This window comes from Schistocerca gregaria, chromosome 2, assembly GCF_023897955.1.
Source record: "Schistocerca gregaria isolate iqSchGreg1 chromosome 2, iqSchGreg1.2, whole genome shotgun sequence".
Classification (NCBI taxonomy): Eukaryota; Metazoa; Arthropoda; class Insecta; order Orthoptera; family Acrididae; genus Schistocerca; species Schistocerca gregaria.
In genome coordinates this window covers 491,521,318-491,535,948 of record NC_064921.1, presented here as the reverse complement: position 1 = coordinate 491,535,948, position 14,631 = coordinate 491,521,318, and the positions used below count along the sequence as shown (strand labels likewise).

Genomic DNA, 14,631 nt, shown 5'->3' with positions numbered 1-14,631 from the left:
ACTCTGTGCACTCTGCTCTGGCAGCCTTTTCAACAGGTTTAGTGGGGCCTGCATTGAGTGCACGAGGTGATCCTTGCCATCCCTTGCTGTCAAAGGATGACGCCACCAATAATATGGCCTGACATTCATAGAAAATTACAAGCACGCACAGGAGGCAGCGTGCAGCAATGATAAAGAAAGGATTCTGTGTAAATGTGTTTTCCACGATATAAGATGTCAAAACATTGAAATACATAAGTTGAAAGTCTTAGCTCATGCACATGACTAGCAGAGTGTCACACTCCTCCATATAAACTGAAGGGCCAAAGAAACTTGTGTGGGCATTCGTATTGAGATACAGATATATGTAAACAGGTAGAATACGGCGCTGCGATCGGCAACAAGTGTCTGGCGCAGTTGTTAGATCGGTTACTGCTGCTACATTGGCAGGTTATCACGATTTAAGTGAGTTTGAACATAATTTTATAATCGGCGATTTTCTCATATGACCATTTTACGAGTGTACCGTGAATATCAGGAATCCGGTAATACATCAAATCTCCGAAATCGCTGCGACCGGAAGAAGTTCCTACAAGAACGGCACCAACGACGACTGAAGAGAGTCGTTCAGCGTGACAGAAATGCAACCCCTCGGCAAATTTCTGCAGATTTCAATGCTGGGCCGTTAACAACTGTCACCCAGAGAACCATTTACGAAACATCATTGATATGGGCTTTCGGAGCCGAAGGACCACTCTTGTATCCTTGATGACTGAACGACACAAAGCTTTACGCCTTGCTTGGACCCGTCAACACCGACATTGGACTGTTGATAACTAGAAACATGTTGCCTCGTCGGACGAGTCTCGTTTCACATTGTATCGAGCGAATGGACGTATACGGGTATGGAGACAACCTCATGAATCCATGGGCCCTGCATGTCAGCGGGTGGAGGCTCTGTAATTATGTGGAGCATGTGCAGTTGGAGTGACACGGGACCTCTGGTACATCTACATATGACTCTGAGGGGTGACACGCACTTAAGCATCCTGTCTGATCACCTGCATCCATTCACGTCCGTTATGCATTCTGACGGAGTTGGGCAATTCCAGCAGGGCAATGCGACACCCCACACGTCCATAATTGCTACAGAGTGGCTCCAGGAGCACTGATCTGATTTAAGCACTTCAGCTGGCCACCAAACTGTCCAGACATGAGCATTATTGAGCATATTTGGGATGTCTTGCAACGTGCTGTTCAGAAGAGATCTTCACCCCATCATAGTCTTGCATACTTATGGACAGCCCTGCAGGATGCATGTTGTCAATTCTCTCCAGCACTATTTCCAATAATAGTCGAGTCCATGCCACGTAATGTTCCGGCACTTCTGCGTGCTCGCGAGGGCCCTACACAATATTAGGCAGGTGTACCATTTTCTTTGGCTCTTCATTGTATGATTTATGCAGTAGAGATTATAAATTCTTCATGTGTAACATATTACTGCGTGGTTTTGGGCTCTTTGCTTTCCTAGTAGCATTCGTTAGACATGTTAAGACTTGCTTCATTGCCGGCCGAAGTGGCCGAGCGGTTCTAGGCGCTACAGTCTGGAACCGCGAGACCACTACGGTCGCAGGTTCGAATCCTGCCTCGGGCTGATTGTCATTTGTATGGGATCAATGCAGTGTCGAATACTATTTATCCTTACTCTGTCATGCTTACTGTGCGTTACTTAGAATAATATTCGTTCCAGAATTGTAGTTTATCTACGTGTAGCGAATTTCTGTGTGTAAATGTGTTTCTTTTACGATTATCTTTTGTGACTGAAGACAAAATACAGATAATTAAAATGCCGACTTGCATTGTATTAACTGCTTTTTGTTTGAACATTTTTCCAAGTAATTAGATAAATGTACTTGTAATTTATGAATTGTGCTACAGAGTCAAAATCTACAATTTTGGGAAGCCTGGCAATTTGTTAGACGTTTGTCAGTTCCTAGAGGAGATTTTTAATTGTGTTGGAATGTAGATGAGGCTACAGACTGAATGTTTATAAATATAGAATGCCCTGCGGTATGTAAAGTGCAACTTGTGGATTATAATCTGACCTAGAAACCAATTCGTGAGACTTTCTGTTTCCATGTTATAAGGTCTAATATGGAACACGATGTATTCCACTCTGCACCACTTGCTGAATCATCGAGATTTACTTTTATTATTTAAGTTGTTTCATTTGTAAGCAACTCACTAATCTGATGACTGTGTTTGAAAATCCTTTAATTTAGGTGACGAACTATACTCTCATCAGCGCTGGTTGGTGGTAGAAGACCTAGGTTTCATTTCCGGTGATGTGCAAGAAATGGCCGCAGACGTTGGTCATTCGCATCGGTCCTAGACTATTTCATTTCAGGGGTCAGGTACTTTGTGAAATTGGAGAACACCATATACAGTACGGCGTACTGAAACACGACATTGTTACTGTCATTCACTTGTCTCTGGGTATTTTTTTTACCACTCTGCCTTCCGTAACAGCAGTGTCTTCTGAGTCACACGATACACCCGACACGAACGAGGAGCATCGAACACCGGTGTCACGCCATGTGCAAACTCGTGAATCCATTCGTATATTTATTGCTGAGACAATTATGCCTCATCATACTGACCTTGAACATGCTGTGAATTCAGTAGGTTGACAAATCGTGTAATATGGAGACCAATCCATGGGAAAAGTTTCAAAAGAAAGATCGAACAGCAAGAAAGAACACGTGCGCCTCTGCTGACAGCAGCTTAGATGAACTGTTTTCCAGTTGAAATGTCTTAATTTCTAAATTTGTGCAGTAATTTCTCAGAGAATTAATTACATAGCTTCAAAAGTATATACATTTGTGGACGGAAACTGAAAACAAACACGTACATACGCTTTGCCAGCTGATGGTAAACTGATTAATTGTTTTCTATTGCCATAGTTTGATACAGAAAATACCCTGTAGGATTTAGATTAATATTGGTTAGTACATTTATTAATACGTAAGTAAACGCATATGTTGTGTACTGGGATACTAAAACTATGTACATTGCATTGTTGGTAGCTCGTTGCCCCCGGTAAAATATGCTTGAGCCATCAGTGGACTGCATGTTGCCTGGCACATAGCATTGATTAGCTACAGGTTGCCACCATAGATGTAAATACTTGATCCCATATTTTACCGTGCAGAAGTAATAGAAAAAATTACTCGTGGTATATCACACAGTTTGTCAGCATTTTTTTTTTTTTTTTTTTTGTCACGTTTGTGCTTAAATGTCTCCAAGCAGTTAAGGATAGTGTCTTGTACAGCACCAAATACATTTTCATTTACACATCTTCGAAAAAGTGTAAAATAGCTTCAGCTACACAATAAAGGTATAAAACTAACTTCTCAATCACATATGACTGCTTTTGGGACTTTCAGCATTATTAACTCAGTCAACAAGAACAATAAAAATGAATTATCACTGTTATCCCGATTTGTACACTGCCTTATTTTCTGATTTAAGTTCTCCCATTACACGTTTTCCTGAGTTTCGATGTCTGGATGAGTCAGAAATCGAGGGATTCTCAGAACAGTTTCTCAGATATTACATCAGCGCACGCCGCAAGTTCCGTGTGCAGTTGTTGCAATGTTGACAGGCCTGTGTAGCCGCAGCTCACTGAGCGTCCACACAGAACACTGATCAAGGGAGGATTTCCAGCTGCGTGTGCCTGTTGAGCCAGTCTAGGTAGGCGGCCACCATGATGAAGCCGGAGGTGGCGCCCTCGCAGGTGGTGGTGCCCTGTATGAAGCTGGCCACGCCCACCAGCGTATAGTTCCCAGTGGACTCGGCGCGCTGCATCGGACTCCCGAAGTCACCCTGCGGCATGAAGTCATTTTCAGTGCACAGAGAATAATATTGGCGGAATAGGCAGAGAAACTAGAGCATGGTAAAGAACGCCCATATATTTTTTCCAGGAATCACGCGTTTCAAACCACCATATTGATCGCCAGCAAGACGCTCTGTGCGCACCATAACCTGATCAAGAGGATGAGGACGCTCCTATGTAATGCGGAACTGACAACTAGATGTCAAGAGAAGCGGACACGCTAGTATGAAAGGAGACAGGAAGTATTGTTCTGTCAGTTGAGAGGCAGAACAGTGTGTCTGTGAGGGGACTTGAGGACTTCGAACGTGGACTGATACTCCATGGCATCTCTGTAACAGATAAACCAGAGAGGAAACACGAGGGAACAACACCAAAACCACGCAAACCCCATGTGCTGCCGGACAGGGAGTATAGAGCACTGCGAAAGGTGGTTCACATCTACATCTACATCTACATGGTTACTTGCGATTCACACGTAAGTGCCTGGCAGAGGATTCATCGAACCATTTTCATACTACTTCTCTACCATTCCACTCTGAAATGGCACGTGGGAAAAGCGAATACCTAAAACTTTCCAGTCGAGCTCTGATTTCTCTAATTTTATTATGATGATCATTTCTCACTACGTAGGTGGGTGTCAACAAAACACTTTCGCATTCGGAAGAGAGAGTTGTTGATTGAAATTTCGTAAATAGATCTTGCCGCAAAGAAAACCGCCTTTGTTTCAGTGACTGACCCAACTCGCGTATCATATCAGTGACACTCTCACCCCTATTGCGCGATAACACGAAGCGAACTGCCCTTCTTTACACTTTTTCAATGCCCTCTGTCAAGCCTACCTGGTAAGGATCCCACACCGCGCAGCAATATTCCAGCAGAGGACGGACAAGTGTAATGTAGACTGTCTCCTTAGTGCGTTAGTCGCATCTTTTAAGCGTTCTGCCAACAAAGCGCAGTCTTTGTTTCGCCTTCCCCACAATATTATCTATATGGTCTTCCTAAATTAAGTTGCTCGTAATTGTAATTTCTATGTATTTAGTCGAATTGACAGCCCTTAGATTTGTGTGATTTATCGTATAACCAAAATTTATCGGATTTCTTTTATTGCCCATGTGAGGACCTCGCACTTTTCTTTGTTTACTGCCAATTGCCGCTTTTCGCACTATGCAGAAATTCCCCCAGGTCATTTTGTAATTGGAATTGATCGTCTGATGATTTTACTAGATGGTAAATTACAGAGTCATCTGCAAACAATCTAAGGGGCCTGCTCCGATTATCACCTAGATCATTTATGTAAATCAGGAACAGCAGAGGGCCTATGACACTATCTTGCGGAACGCCAGATATCACTTCTGTTCCACTCAATGATTTACCGTCTATCACTACGAACTGTGACCTCTCTGAGAGTAAAACACGAATTCAGTCACAGAACTGAGACGGTGCTCCACATGCACGCAATTTGATTAATAGTCGCTCGTGAGGAACGGTATCAAAAGCCTTCTGGAAATCTAGGAATATGGAATCGATCTGAGATTCCTTGTGAACAGCGCTCATTACTTCGTGGGAATAAAGAACTAGCTGGGCTGCACAAGAACGACATTTTCTGAATCCGTGTTGGTTATGTATCAATAAGTGATTTTCTTCAAGGTGATTCATAATGTTCGAGTACAGTATATGCTCCAAAATCCTACTGCAAATTGAGGTCAGTCTGGAACCGCGTGACCGCTACTGTCTCAGGTTCGAATCTTGCCTCGGGCATGGATGTGTGTGATGTCCTTAGGTTAGTTAGGTTTAAGTAGTTCTAAGTTCTAAGTCTCATAGTGCTCATAGCCATTTGAACCATTTGAACCGTAACTCATTTGGCGTAATCCAAAGGTACTGTTTGAACATTTGATAAAATAATTTATAAAAGCTGTAACCACTGCCACATACCACAAGTTCATTTTATTTCTATCAATGATTGCATAGAACGACCACAGACGGTGAACGCCGCAAGTGGAGCGCCAGTAGAAAATTAAAGCAGTCACGAAAACATCTTCAAGTACACAGGGCTGTCTGAAAATAATCTGAAAACCTTGTAAGGGTGCTGCTGGGTAGGTTGTGCTGAGAAATAACTGTTAAGAAAAAAAGGCGACACGTTGCGCCGTTTCCGAGTTACTGACATTTAAGTTGGCCAATCAGGCCGTTGCGCACGCAAATTGAAGCGCCCGTCAGAGACAGTGTCGCCAGACATTTGCTTCGTTTAGTTTCCTAAAATCGAAAATGACAGCTTCATAAAATTTGGATATGGAATGATAATAAGGATCGAACTAGAGCCAAAGACGGAGGAGTCTCGCGTGTTTCATTTACGCTATCACATAAATTTTATCTGGCCTGAATAACCATGTTTCGCAGCGCAGACATAGCGAGACGTACAAGCAGAGAACAGTGAGATTCTATAACGTACAGAAGGGGGTGTGGAAGCATAACGGCTCCATTACCGTGGTCAGCTGCGCTAGATTTCTCTGCTGAGGAGCCCGATCGATGTGGTCCCAGGGATTCGCGATTGATTTTAAATCTGGGGAGTTTGTAACCAGGGGAGTACGGTAAACTCATCCTGGTGCTCTTAGAACTATGATAGTACACTGCAGGTTGTGTAATACGCTGCGTTGTGCTGCTGGTAAATGCAATCGCACCGAGGAAAAACAAAATGCATATAAGTGTGGACATGGCCCGCAAGGATAGATGTACACTTGTGCCGATCCACTGTGCCTTACAGAATGACGAGATCAGCCATGGAATTCCACGAAAACATTCTCGGTGTTTGCTTTCATGCATTTCACGCCGTACACGACGAAGGCCATCTGTCCAATGGGTCAAATAACGCGATTCGTCTGAAAAGGTCACCAGTCACGCTCAGTGGACGCCCAGTTGCGTTTTTGGGGTGGAAATTCCAACGTTCATTGCCGACGGTTGAACCAGGCGCTTGCTGCGGAGGCCCACAAGCAGTAACGTTGCCGCGCGGGATAGCCGCGCGGTCCGAGCGGTCTGGTCACGGTCCGCGCGGCTCCCCTCCCCCCACCCGTCACAGGTTTGAGTCCACCCTCGGGCACGGGTGTGTGTGTTGTCCTTAGTGTAAGTTAGAGTAAGTTAGCTTAAATAGTGTGTAAGCTTAGGGACCGACGACCTCAGCAGTTCGGTCTCATAAGAACTTACAACAAGTTTCTAGTTTTGCAGTAACGTTCGCTGAACGGTCGTTGAGGAGGCACTGTTAGTAGCCTCTTGGTTCATCTGGTCGGTCGGTTGCTCAAGAGCTCCACGTCCATTTCCCCATACACGTCTCAGCGGATTGGATAGTGCCATTTTGCTACGCACAATATACTTTAATCACGGTGGTACCTGAAAAGTTTATAAACTTGGCCGTTTCAGAAAAGTCTCCCTTCTTGGCCAAAAGCTAACAATCCTGCTCTTTTGCAGAAAAATCGATCCATTTCCGCATTACAACGACTGCACTGTACTCTTTTCCGAGTCTCCTCCCCCCCCCCCTCCCCCCTCGCCTCCCGACATGCTTTATATACCAGCCGTCTGTGAGTGTTCATTGCTCGTTGACGTCGAACATAGACGGTGATTGCATGAATGTCACATAACTGTTCAAAATGTTTCAAATGGCTCTGAGCACTATGGGACATAACATCTGAGGTCATCAGTCATCTAGAACTTAGAACTACTTAAATCTAACTAACCTAAGGACATCCCACACATCCATGACCGAAGCAGGATTCGCATCTGCCACCGTAACAGCAGAGCGGATCCGGACTTAAGCGCCTAGAACCGCTCGGTCACATAGTCCGGCTCACCTAACTGTGTACCAGACAAGTGAAACACCCTCAGACTTCAAAAAGAATGTAATAACTACAGTTCTAAATAACACTGGTACTGATAGGTATGAAAACACCCGAACCGTCACGTTAATAAGTCATCGTTACAAAATAGTGACGCGAATTACTTACAGTAGGATGGGAAAACTAGTACATCTACATCTACATGACTACTCTGCAATTCACATTTAAGTGCTTGGCAGAGGGTTCATCGAACCTCAATCATACTATCTCTCTACTATTCCACTCCCGAACAGCGAGCGGGAAAAATGAACACCTAAACCTTTCTGTTCGAGCTCTGATTTCTCTTATTTTATTTTGATGATCATTCCTACCTATGTAGGTTGGGCTCAACAAACTATTTTCGCATTCGGAAGAGAAAGTTGGTGACTGAAATTTCGTAAAAAGGTCTCGCCGCGACGAAAAACGTCTATGCTGTAATGACTTCCATCCCAACTCGTGTATCATATCTGCCACACTCTCTCCCCTATAACGCGATAATTCAAAACGAACTGCCCTTTTTTGCACCCTTTCGATGTCCTCCGTCAATCCCACCTGGTAAGGATCCCATACCGCGCAGCAATATTCTAACAGAGGACGAACGAGTGTAGTGTAAGCTGTCTCTTTAGTGGACTTGTTGCATCTTCTAAGTGTCCTGCCAATGAAACGCAACCTTTGGCTCGCCTTCCCGACAATATTATCTATGTGGTCCTTCCAACTGAAGTTGTTCGTAATTTTAACACCCAGGTACTTAGTTGAATTGACAGCCTTGAGAATTGTACTATTTATCGAGTAATCGAATTCCAACGGATTTCTTTTGGAACTCATGTGGATCATCTCACACTTTTCGTTATTTAGCGTCAACTGCCACCTGACACACCATACAGCAATCTTTTCTAAATCGCTTTGCAGCTGATACTGGTCTTCGGGTGACCTTACTAGACGGTAAATTACAGCATCATCTGCGAACAGTCTAAGAGAACTGCTCAGATTGTCACCCAGGTCATTTATATAGATCAGGAACAGTAGAGGTCCCAGGACGCTTCCCTGGTGAACACCTGATATCACTTCAGTTTTACTCGATGATTTGCCGTCTATTACTACGAACTGCGACCTTCCTGACAGGAAATCACGAATCCAGTCGCACAACTGAGAAGATACCCCATAGCTCCGCAGCTTGATTAGAAGTCGCTTGTGAGGAACGGTGTCAAAAGCTTTCCGGAAATCTAGAAATACGGAATCAACTTGAGATCCCCTGTCGATAGCGGCCATTACTTCGTGCGAATAAAGAGCTAGCTGCGTTGCACAAGAGCGATGTTTTCTGAAGCCATGCTGATTACGTGTCAATAGATCGTTCCCTTCGAGGTGATTCATAATGTTTGAATACAGTATATGCTCCAAAACCCTACTGCAAACCGACGTCAATGATATAGGTCTGTAGTTAAATGGATTACTCCTACTACCCTTCTCGAACACTGGTGCGACCTGCGCAATTTTCCAATCTGTAGGTACAGATCTATCGGTGAGCGAGCGGTTGTATATGAGTGCTAAGTAGGGAGCTATAGTATCAGCGTAATCTGAAAGGAACCTAATCGGTATACAATCTGGACCTGAAGACTTACCCGTATCAAGCGATTTGAGTTGCTTCGCAACCCCTAAGGTATCTACATCTAAGAAACTCATGCTAGCAGATGTTCGTGTTTCAAATTCTGGAATATTCCATTCGTCTTCCCTGGTGAAGGAATTTCGGAAAACTGCGTTCAATAACTCCGCTTTAGCGGCACAGTCGTCGATAACAGTACCATCGGCACTGCGCAACGAAGGTATTGACTGCGTCTTGCCGCTTGTGTACTTTACATACGACCAAAATTTCTTCGGATTTTCTACCAAATTTCGAGACAATGTTTCGTTGTGGAACCTATTAAAGGCATCTCGCATCGAAGTACGTGCCAAATTTCGCGCGTCTGTAAATTTTAGCCCATCTTCGTGATTTCGCGTTCTTCTGAACTTCGCATGCTTTTTCCGTTGCCTCTGCAACAGCGTTCGGAACTTTTTTGTGTACCACGGGGGATCCGTTCCATCTCTTACCAATTTATGAGGTATGAATCTCTCAATTGCTGTTGCTACTATATCTTTGAATTTGAGCCACATCTCGTCTACATTCGCATAGTCAGTTCGGAAGGAATGGAAATTGTCTTTTAGGAAGGCTTCTAGTGGCACTTTATCCGCTTTTTTAAATAAAATTATTTTGCGTTTGTTTCTGATGGATTTGGAAGAAATGGTATTGAGCCTAGCTACAATGACCTTGTGATCACTAATCCCTGTATCAGTCATGATGCTCTCTATCAGCTCTGGATTGTTTGTGGCTAAGAGGTCAAGTGTGTTTTCGCAACCATTTACAATTCGCGTGGGTTCGTGGACTAGCTACTCGAAATAATTTTCGGAGAAAGCATTTAGGACAATCTCGGAAGACGTTTTCTGCCTACCACCGGTTTTGAACAAGTATTTTTGCCAACATACCGAGGGTAGGTTGAAGTTCCCACCGACTATAACCGTATGAGTGGGGTATTTATTTGTTATGAGACTCAAACTTTCTCTGAACTGTTCCGCAACTGTATCATCGGAGTCTGGGGGTCGGTAGAAGGAGCCAATTATTAACTTAATTCGGCTGTTAAGTATAACCTCCACCCACACCAATTCGCACAGAGTATCTACTTCGACTTCACTACAAGATAAACCACTTCTGACAGACACAAACACTCCCCCACCAATTCTGCCTAATCTATCTTTCCTGAACACCGTCTGAGACTTCGTAACAATTTCTGCAGAACTTATTTCAGGCTTTAGCCAGCTTTCTGTACCTATAACGATATCAGCTTCAGTGCTTTCTATTAGCGCTTGAAGCTCAGGGACTTTTCCAGCGCAACTACAACAATTTACAACTATAATTCCGTCTGTTCCTTGATCCAAGTACGTCCTGTAATTGACAAGCACCCTTTGACATTGCAGCCCATCCCGCACTTTCCCGAGGCCTTCTAACCTAAAAAACCGCCCAGTCCACGCCACACAGCCTCCGCTACCCGTGTAGCCGCCAGCTGAGTGTAGTGAACCCCTGACCTATTCAGCGGAACCCGAAACCCCACCACCCTATGGCGCAAGTCAAGGAATCTGCAGCCAATACGGTCGCAAAACCGTCTGAGCCTCTGATTCAGACCCTCCACCCGGCTCTGCACCAAAGGTCCGCAGTCGGTTCTGTCAACGATGCTGCAGATGGTGAGCTCTGCCTTCATCTCGTAAGCAAGACCGGCAGCCTTCACCAAATCAGATAGCCGCTGGAATCCAGAGAGAATTTCCTCAGATCCAAAGCGACACACGTCATTAGAAGCCGAAGTCGGAGAGAAGGGAGTAAGACAAGGTTATAGTCTACCGCTACGGTCGCAGGTTCGAATCCTGACTCGGGAATGGATGTGTGTAATGTTCTTAGGTTAGTTAGGTTTAAGTAGTTCTAAGTTCTAGGGTGCTGATGACCTCGGACGTTAACTCCCATAGTGCTCAGAGCCATTTGAACCATTTGTACATTGAGCAAGAAGTAAAGGGAACCAAGGAGAAATTTGGAAAAGGAAATAATGCTCGAGGAGACGATTAAAACTTTTAAGATTTGCCTACGACACTGCAATTCTGTCAGAGACATTAAATAATTTGGGAGAATAGTTGAACTGAACAGGCAGTGTCTTGAAAAGAAATTATAAGATGAAGAAACTATAAGATGAATATCAACAAAACTAAAACAATGGTAATGAAATCTAATCAAATTAAGTCAGGAAAAGTAGCAAAAGCAGTACATGAGTTTTGCTATTTGATCAGTAAAATAATAAATGATTGTCACGCAGAGAGGATGTAAACTGCAGAGTGGAAATAACAACAAAAACGTTTCGGAAAAAGAGAAATTTGTTGAAACCCAGTGTAAATTTATGTGGTAGGAAGTCTTTTCTGAAGTGTTTGTCTGAAGTGTAGCGTTGTACAAAAATGAAACAGGGCGGTTTAGTATTGAAGAGAATAGAAGTTGAAGATTGGACGGGTACATCAAACAGCTAATGTGGAGGTATTGAATCAAATTGGGGAAAAGAGATATTTATGACAGAACTTGACTACAAGAAGGAACCTGTTGATAGCACACGTTCTGAGGTAGCAAGGAACTTTCGGTTTGGTATTGGAGGAAAGTGTGGGGAGTAAAAATGTTGAGGGAGAGACCAACGTGTTTCATGTAGATGAAATATCTCTATGAAAAAATTAACATGTCATCATTTTAGATATGAAATATTTAGTTTTATTTTTTAAATATGTTCGCCGTTGACTGTAATGTTTACTGTAATTTCCATAATTGCTATTTCTACCTTAAGTCATTTTCAAGTGGGTAAACTGCAATCAATAAGAAACACTTAAGTTAGAATGTCTAACTTTAGTGTTTATTATTGATTACCGTTGAACCACTTGCAAATGATATAAAGACGAAATTGCATCGTGGAAATTATAATAAACAGTGGAGTTGATGCCAAACATGCTGTCATTTAAAGGATCATGAGACTTTAATCCCAGAACAAATACAGATGCTTAATTAGTTAGATGTTCTTCCATGTTGTCGTTTTCGAACTACAGAAAGTAGCGATAGCTGTATAAACATTTGTTTTTGTGAAAATTAGTATATCACTTTTTTATTTCCTTCAGCGTTATCTATACGTCGTTTGATTTACCATACTCACCGAAAAGTCATCCCGTATAATTAACATATATCTGCAATACGAATATGATTTTTCCAAAGAACATGGATATCCCAGTACATAATACAATTGCATTAAATTTCCTACAAAATGGTCCATTCTTATGTAGGACTAATAGCTTGCGCATAGTGGGTGAGGGACTGTGAAATATCGCACGTGGTTTTTGAAGAAAAACATACAAAAGTGACCCTGAAACTCATTTTTCTTGAGTGATTCCAAAGCTGTGGCCTTCAGCGAAAACGTATCCCCGTACAAAATTTCAGTACATAAATTTCCTACAGAAAGTTCCTATTCATTTTTTCTGTAGGACTAATAGTTTGCACGTAGCTACCGAGAGAATACGAAAATTTTGGACGTAGTATTTAAAGGTGTCGCGTGTTACTTACAACCCATGTTGGGTGGCAGCTCATTTACCCCGTATTTAGGGAATTTCTGTGTTACCAGTTACCAGTTTTGGTACTAGCCTGTAAACATGTGAGGTTGTCACTTAGTATTGGGGGGGGGGGGGTTTCTTCAGATTGCGTAGACTAGTGATTCACCTGTACTTACCGTGCAGAGGGCTTCGTTGTAGCGCCCAATGCCGCAGTAGGACCAGGCGGGGCTGCAGATGGCTACGGGCTGGAAGTAAGCGTACCACATGGTCTGCGCCGCCGCACCGCCTGTCAACACGAGCGCAAGTGGAAACTTAGGCAACACTACACAAGAAAAGCCTGGTCAAGCCACTGATCCTACTCATGTCGCAACTGAGTTAGCTTGCTGTCAAACGAGCCAATAATGATTTACGAAGCTACCTTGATACATACCTAGTTTAACACTGGTTTATTTTGGACACTGAATTCCTGTCACTGTTTGAGGATTCCTTCAAACTGAGAATCTATAGAATCTACCACTAGAAAATAGACTGAATTTTTAACAGGCCGATGAGCTTACTTTACATGGCACAGTGATGGAAGTTGGTGGCATGTTGAAAATAAGTGTTTGTATTTTTACGGCAGGGAGTGAAAAACTCGCCAATAAAAGCATTTAGTGCATTAAAAAGAAGTCAGCTAAGACACTGCACCAGTTCTCGCATCTACTAATGGGCAAGGTGGTGCAGAGGTCGGCAGATTGGTCCTGAATTGAGGGAGACAACGATTCAAATCCGGGTCAAAACATTCAGGTATAACTTTTGCATGAGTTTCCTAAAACGCTCCTTGATAATGCTGGAATCGGTCCTTTAAAGTTCTTTGAAGTTCAAGCTTTTATACCGTCTCTAGTTAGTTTCATATTCAACGGATCATTTTCCACAATAAATCGTAATAATGCAGAACGAGTCATTTTTCATTCACAGCGCAAAGCAATTTGTAAATATGGCTACATGCTGAACATTTGTAAGCTCTTTTTTTTTAATATACTGATGTAGGTCAGTGATTCCCACCCATCACGTTTTACGCAACACTGTAATAGAAATTCTCCTACGGAATAGAAAGTGTTCTCAAGGAGAAACCTTTTCAGTTTGTTTTCAGGTTTCACTTTTCTGTCTGTGAGACTTTTATATATATGGATAAGTTATCAGAATTTTAGTTGCAGCATTATGCACCACCTTTTGTGCTAAAGACAAACTTAATGTTGAGTAATGGATGTCATTTTGCCTTCTGGTATTGTAATTATGCGCATCATTGTTCTTTTTGAGCTGCGGTGGATTATTTACAACAAACTTCATGAGAGGATAAATATACTGTGAAGCAGTAATCAGAATGCCCATCTCCTTAAAGATATGTCTACAAAATGAGCATCTCATATTATTCTTACAACACGTTTTTGAGCTACGTAGGCTGTTTTCTTAAATATAAGTTACCCCAGAACGTTACTGAATGAAAATATGCACAATATGTCAACTTACTGATTTGACTCTTCCCAAGATTTGCAGTGATTAAAAATGTTGAAGTTCCTCGCCATGTGTTATACATATCATTGAAATAGTGCCCCTAGAAGTGCAGGATTGAAAATATTGTATCTTTTTAAAATTGAGAGCGAGGGGATTCACAGAAAAGCAGTCAATGACAATTTTAAGAACTTTTCTTACCTTATTCTGTTTCTGTATTTATGTTTGTATTGATTAAAATACCAGTGTCATCTTCCA

General features: G+C 42.6%; 1 protein-coding gene across 1 annotated transcript in view; it reads right to left on the bottom strand.

Moving 5' to 3' along the window:
- Positions 1 to 2,591: 2,591 nt before the first annotated feature.
- The window catches only part of LOC126327981 (elastase-1-like), a 31,647-nt gene continuing 19,607 nt past the window's right edge, over positions 2,592 to 14,631 (bottom strand). The window contains exons 6-7 of the mRNA XM_049995935.1: positions 13,059 to 13,168; positions 2,592 to 3,864 (exon numbers count right to left, since the gene is read on the bottom strand). Coding sequence (XP_049851892.1) covers positions 3,688 to 3,864; positions 13,059 to 13,168 — 287 coding nt within the window. The 3' untranslated portion in view covers positions 2,592 to 3,687. The remainder of the gene's footprint in view (positions 3,865 to 13,058; positions 13,169 to 14,631) is intronic.